General features: G+C 35.0%; 1 protein-coding gene across 1 annotated transcript; it reads right to left on the bottom strand.

Moving 5' to 3' along the window:
- Window positions 1-2516: 2516 nt before the first annotated feature.
- LOC109212838 (S-adenosylmethionine decarboxylase proenzyme) lies at window positions 2517-6574 on the bottom strand. The gene is made up of 4 exons (XM_019376529.1): window positions 6463-6574; window positions 6245-6314; window positions 4170-4313; window positions 2517-4067 (listed from the first exon to the last, which is right to left on the bottom strand). Exon 4 carries the CDS (start codon window positions 3852-3854, stop codon window positions 2772-2774), a length of 1083 nt encoding a protein of 360 aa, XP_019232074.1. The 5' UTR covers window positions 3855-4067; window positions 4170-4313; window positions 6245-6314; window positions 6463-6574; the 3' UTR covers window positions 2517-2771.
- Between the last annotated feature and the right edge of the window lie 498 nt (window positions 6575-7072).

The raw sequence follows: 7072 nt of genomic DNA, 5'->3' as shown, positions 1-7072 counted from the left end.
TAGACTCCTAATATAACTCAACAAACTCAATTATAACACACAAATTTTGTATTTTCAGTTATAAAAAAGATTCTCAAGAAAACTCCCCAAAAACATAGCAATCTTCAGAGAAATTATATAATACATCTGAATACAAAATTATATTAATTAAAAAAATATATGAATACATTCATGGAATATAGCGAGACAGTGAATACAATGAAATACATAGAAAACAGCGAGATACATTGAAATATAATGAAAAAAAAGACAATGAATACAGTGAAATACATGGAAATACAGCGAGATACATTGAAATACATTGAAAAATATTAACAGAAAATTCAAGTTGCTCAGCCCCCAACTCCATCGTCTTTGTTCAATAACAACCCTAATATCGTCTCGTTGAAGCAGCATCAGTATCCACTAACTAATCCTTACAATTATTGGCTTTCGGACGTATGTGTCGACCCTTGGTTTCGGAAGCATCGAATTACCTTTCTTTCTTATACTGAGATGGAGTTTCAACACTTGGTTTCGTTCTTGCTATTCATCTCCTTCATCTTTCTTCTAATTCAAAAATGGAGGAAATCGAAAAAGCTGCCAACTGAGAAATTTTATGGCTGATTATTACTCCCTCCGGTCCGTGGAGGCTACCTATTATTGAGAAATTTGAGGGGATATGAGAAATTTGAGGGGAGAGAGAAAAATAATATAAAGCTTATTTTATGGCTTAATGGTAGGAGGTGACCATATATAAATATTTGGCTATAAAAAATCAAAAAGCAGCTATGGAATATAATTTTTTAAAAGGGTATTTGTTTAAAATAAATAAGGTATCAACCTTTGCTATAGGAGGTAACTAATCCTATAAATAAGGCTATATAAGTAGAAGAATTTTCATAAAGCACTATAGTTTAGAGCCCAGTAATTATAGTTTGCCTAATTACCATTTGTATCTATTGTTCAATTATTACCAGCTTGTATCACTTCTATTCAAATGGACAACGAATACAACATGTGTCAACGAATACATGTATCAACTATAACCAAGGCGAAATACAAGGGTGTATACATAGGATACAACTTGTATTGACCGTAAAGATACAACTTACATTCATAATCTCTTGAATTCGACTCTTAAATAAAATGCTCTTGTTAAGAGTCAAACTCAAGACCCTCCGCTAACTAAGCGGGGCTCTAACCAACTGAGCTACAAGAGCTTGTTGCTCTCTTGTTTCAGTTAAAAATAATTAATTTCTTATTTCATGAATTTGCTATAAAATTCAAATATTCCTTCCAGGTAGGGGTAAGGCTGCGTACATCCTAACCTTCCCATACCCCACTTGTGTGATTACACTGGGTGGTAAATTTGCTGAGAGTATAGCTATGAATGATAAATACAGTGTATATATTTGATGTGTCGCGTAATTTTCCCATGGGAGAGATTGACTATTTTAACTCCTCTCCAATATCTCAAACATGCAATTTGCACATCTCGTCAAAGTAAGATCGTTTAGATTATGAATGTACTCAAATGATGAATTGGGAAAGGAAAAATTAATATGATCTTTAGTTTGAACTTAGTAAAGACTAGTTTGACCGATTATTTTCAACAGTCAATTGTATTCTCTCCTCAAAGCAGTTTCCTCCTCTCATAAAAATTTAACTGTAATTTTCACATGCTTCATATAGGTAAAGAATGGAGGCTCAACAGATTATTTACTTGAAGGCAAATACATAGGGAAATACACTACCAAAGGAGGATTGAAACCATCAAAAAGAAAAAGACACATAGAAGTCAATTATATACAGTTCAATATCACTAACAACAAGGTGTATTTTGCGTGCTAACTTGAAAAAGAACTATATCTTACAAGGGGAATTCTGTCCATACAAATGATCCATTCATCCTTTTTTCATTTTGCAGTTGAAATATACTTATAGTAGGAACTGTGATAAGATCAACAAAAATCAGAGTGAGAAATAAGAGCTAGCAAAGTTCTAAGGTTAAGAGTTTCGGTTTTCTATTAGTGGTGTTAACTATATAATAGCGACATATTTTAGTCTGTGTAAGATGCAACTTTGATTCGTATGGGTGTGGATTTGATTCTCACTATTCCCTTTCCTCTTCACCAATCCCTCCATGTAATTGAAAACTTATAAATGCTTGAATAACAAAGGAAGAACGATATTTACCTAAGAAATGCAGAAAATATAGCTTAAAATTTACTTAAAAGGTCCAGTAAAATTTGAGGCGTTGTCAATATACCTTGGAGACTGGAGTTCACAAAACGCTACACCCTTCTCCTGTTTAAGATTTGTTATGTCCTCTAAATGATAGCTTTTGTTTCTCAAAATTATTCATTAATTCTGAATTGCCAGAATTATACATACCTTCTGTTAGTGTGGAGTATGCAGGCACATCTTTGGCTGCCAACGACTAGCGCATAAATGAAAAACAGGTACGTTGTAATATCAAATAAATAACAGGAAATCTAAAACAAACATATCACAATTTTGGGTAGGGCAAGAAATACACACAACAAACAGACGTTTATTTGAAACAACGAGAACAGAGGATAATTCAAAATACGGTTTCATAGGGCTTCTGGTGGAACACCAAAAAGCCAAGAATAGTTCAGAATTTGCACATCAGCATTACAAATCCAAACGACACACAGCTTGGACATCAAGTCCTTTATTCTGAGAAACACGGAAAAAACAAAAGACGACACTGACACTGACACTGACACGGACACTAAAACAAAAACAACACGGCCCTCAAGACACTACTCCTTTTCTTCATTCTCTTCATCCTTCCAGCAGTCCTTCAGAACGGACTTGGGAGATCCACAGAAAGGAGTCCTGGTGAACTTCTGGTAGACAATGGAACCACCCTTGCCAAATTCTTCTGGACTCCACTCAGCAAGAGAGTAGCCTTTCACATCAACAGAGCAAACACGCTCCAGTAACTTGGTAGCAACATCAGCATGCAAAGCAATAGAGAACTCATCTGGCTCGAAACATGCCAGCACCCTCTCAACCAGGGGACCCAGCTTCATGGTTTTCATATCATACCCAACTGCTTCAAAGCTAGCATAGCTAAAGCCATCTTCCGGGGTAATGTGAATGGTTGAGATTGCAGCTCCTTCAATCGAATTCATGGAATAGCCACAGGGTTCAAACTCAAAATCGCATATCTCAGAATTGGGGAGGATCTTCCTTATGCCAGATCGAACAGTCATATGAGCAGCCGAGCTTCCTTCAGTCTTGTAAAAGACAGATGCCTTCTCCCTGTCCAAACCAGTCATACACATCTCAAGAGTGTAAACAGGGTCATTAGACTGAATAGGTCCTGCAGAGGCAGAGTAAACATGCCATTTCTGTGCTTTGTCAGGACTGCCCATAATCACAGCCTTGCTACCGGCAGCAAGCTTTCCAAAATAGCCATCGAGGACAGCAACTTCTTCAGAAAAGTGACGGTGAGGAAACGACTGAGCACCAGGGAAAATGAAGCTCCCACGGGTATACCTCACGTCTTGTACTTTGAGAGACAGGGTCTCAGCCAACTTTAGGATGGGCGGAATTGCGAGAAGCAACTTTGTGGTGCCACAGGTTTTGATGATTATCTTGTAAGAATAAACGAAGAGGCTCGACTCGGAGAGGACATAGGAATCAACATCGTCATTTGATAGGGAATCAACAATGGTACACTCAGCAGGTCCGAGAATTTCATCCAATTGTGCCTTTGAGAGAGATCGGAGTCCTTTTCCGTTAGGATCAGCAAACAGACCAGGCTCAAAGAAAGAAATTTCAAGCCTCTTCTCGAAACCTTCAAAACCAATGGCAGAGACTGGCAAGGCCATATCCATGATGAAAAATGTTCACAGCAGCAAAAGAAGTTAAAGAGGAAAATGTTCCGAGCAACGAGCACAAAAGCAGAAAGTAGTAAAAGAAGGAAGAAAAGGAGTGAGGGCGCAAAAGAAACTGAAAGAAGAAAAATTTTTTTGTTTTTTTTTTTGGTTGCGTCTATTGACGCGTTAAGGACGGAAGCTTAGGGAATATCAGGATGGTTTGCGCGCGCACTGCATAAGAAGGTAGAAAAAAGAAGAGCGTCAGTTACAATATCCTTAACTGTCATTATCTATGGCTCAGGGGTTCTAAACAAATGAGATCCAGATACTTACGTTGGAGTATGCAGCAGATCGGAACTTCTTAACTCCACCGTTTGGTCGAACGTCTTCAATGCTGTAGCCGAGGGGAGCTTCGTAAAATAAGGAACTACTACTGGACTTCTTTTTCCCACCTTTTGACTCCATTAGATCATTCACCTGTACATGCCAACAGCTACTTGTTAGGCAGATCCCAATAGGAAACTGTAGATAACAGATATAGAACTCTAACAGGGTGAAAAATAACAATAAATATTTAGACAGCTGATTTTTTTAACAAGACTTAGACAAGTAATATACTATCTGTAGATTACATAAACCTTTTGGATAGGGAACGTTTTCTACAGGAGATAATTGAACTATCAAGGTGTCTGGACAGCACAAAGGAAGAACCAGTTATCCGTAATAAAGATTTCCTATCACCATATATCATTTATAACTAGCACCTATGGAACAATTTGATCAAAAAGGCAGGCATATCACCATGTGGCAAAGCCGTTGGCTCATCAAGCTATGATTTGCATGATGAATTACATGTCCAAGACCAAGATATTGTCATCCATTGCTCCCAATATCTAGAACCTCTAGTTCCTATTTTTATTTTGTCTCTTATATTCTTAGTAATGAAAACATACATTCACGTACAACTATTATTAATGTGCATCGAAAACTAACAATTACCAGTTATTTGACACAGAATATGGAGAAATGTCTTACTATTTCAAATACCAAGTAACAACTATTCAATTAAAAAGTCAGACAAAAAGTTTAAGAGTGAGCCCCTAAAGGTTCAGAAACTATGTCGGTATTACAACTTTGAATTTTAAAATATAGAAAATAGACAGAAGCTTTTGCTTGAAGTAGTTATCCAAAATGAACAAGTCATGTCATCCAACAAGTGTGTGACTCGCACAATCATGAAAGTGACAGATCAGATCTCCCTTTTGATATCGTATATATATTTTATTCTTAAAGAAGATTAACCTAAAGAGGAGTCTCCCACCTTAATATAGACGGGGAAAGGGTCAAGTAAGGCAGCCAGGGTGGGTCCTACTGTTCAGCTAGAAAACATGAATCTTTGGAATGCCTCCAATAAACAATTGTAGTTAATTTTCAAAAGAAAAGAAAAAAACTTTAAGAGAATAAACAAAGAAAAAGGCCATATCTCAAATCCCCAACTCTGCTGGGAAAATAATACTGTCCGTCACATTTCCTTTTTCGCACTTTCTATTTGGAGGATGAAAGAAATTTTCCTTTGACTACAATTTGAATAAACATTTAAATATACTTAAGTTTTCATTTCTGAGTATAGAGATTTCATTTTCAAATAATGCTGGACCTTTAAAAAATACAAATAGCATAATACAATTATTACAATCACATATCCATCTTAAATTTTACACATGCATATGCTATAAAAAACAAATACTACGGTTCAATAAGAGAAGACATTGATCTTTTCAATTCATCCCCCTAAAAGATCATAGCTCTTTAGAGGAGGGCAAAAAAGTTTTTAGCTAAAAAATAAAAGGAAAAGAACAACAATGATATCAAAAACTTTTCAGAAAAATGATGTCTCAAATCATATCTCTTCCCATCTGCCTATGGCTAAGTCAAGTGGGTGGTTGCAAGTACCAGGTGGACTAGTCCGCGCAAAGCCGCAAACTGACTCAGACGTCGTTGTAAAAAAAACTCAAATCTCCACACTGAAAATAGTGCTCTCAATCGCAATAATTTTCTTAGACATTTTAATACTTTCATCAAAACAATTTCTCCTTTAACTACAATTTTTTCTTATACATTTTGTAACATAAATCTAATCCTAAGTGATTCACATAAAATTATTTTGTCAGTAGTTCCTGCATATAGCGATTTATTTTTAAAACATCATAAAGAATTATCAACAACCCTAGATCTACTTAAAATTTCACACATGCATAAATCTTTTACAGAAAAAAACAAATTCCTGAATTTTAGAACACCAAAATCTAATCATATCAACAACATTCACCACAAATCCAAAAAAAATGGAACATAACACTAAAATAACTTTAATGATGAGGGGGGAAAACGTCAATCGTCATACTTACAATATAAAATTTGAAATTTGTTCTAAATCCGATTTCTCCGATATATCACGATCTTTTCCTCCAATAAATCCTGCAAAAATTGAAACAAAAATCGAATCAAACAACAAAATAAATCTAAAAGGTACAAATATACGAAGAAAACTTACAGAAAATAACAAAAATTGAATGAGGAACAAGTTCAACAATAAAATAGATTAAAAATGTACAAATCCACTTACAGAAAATTCCGAAGAAGAGATGAAACCTAGAAATTTGTTAGGAAGAAAATTCCGAATGAGTTAACAAGAAAGAAGATAGATACGCAATATTATCGTGAGCTGTTTCAGAGAGGTAACAAGTTGGGGTATTTATATAGGCAGTGATCACATGATTGGTCCCTTTATTCTTTTGATATTGCAATTAAGCCCTTTTACTTTCTGAGAATTTTCCGCTCGCTTATTGAAATGACGATATTACCCTTTGAAGTGGACAAAATGGTAGGTGGCCATGACTTGGAGTCTTTTTAAAATGGTGGGTCCACTTGAAAACTTTAGTTAGTTACCAAATTTGTCCTTATATTTATAATTTAATTCCATTTTAAGAGATTTAAAAGTTGTTGAGAATTTAAGTTATTTCTCTTTATGAAATTGTTAATCAGATTTTCTTACCAAGATTATTCTCATGTTTAATTTAAAACCACTTTTTAAATTCTCTTCTAAAGTGGTTGATAATTAAATTTCCTTCTTTGTTGGAAATATATTCTTGATTTCTTGTTAATCATTAAGTATAAAGTTAATCACTTATTATTTTTTTCCTTTTTTGAATTGGTCAAAAAGTGTTCATATTAAT

This window comes from Nicotiana attenuata, unplaced genomic scaffold (genome assembly GCF_001879085.1).
Source record: "Nicotiana attenuata strain UT unplaced genomic scaffold, NIATTr2, whole genome shotgun sequence".
NCBI classification, from domain to species: Eukaryota; Viridiplantae; Streptophyta; class Magnoliopsida; order Solanales; family Solanaceae; genus Nicotiana; species Nicotiana attenuata.
Note: the sequence above shows the minus strand (reverse complement) of the source record. Positions and strands in the feature narration are given on the sequence as shown.

Excerpts from the sequence above, each read along its gene's own strand:
- LOC109212838 (XM_019376529.1), bottom strand. The coding sequence starts at position 3,854 with ATGGATATGGCCTTGCCAGTCTCTGCCATTGGTTTTGAAGGTTTCGAG.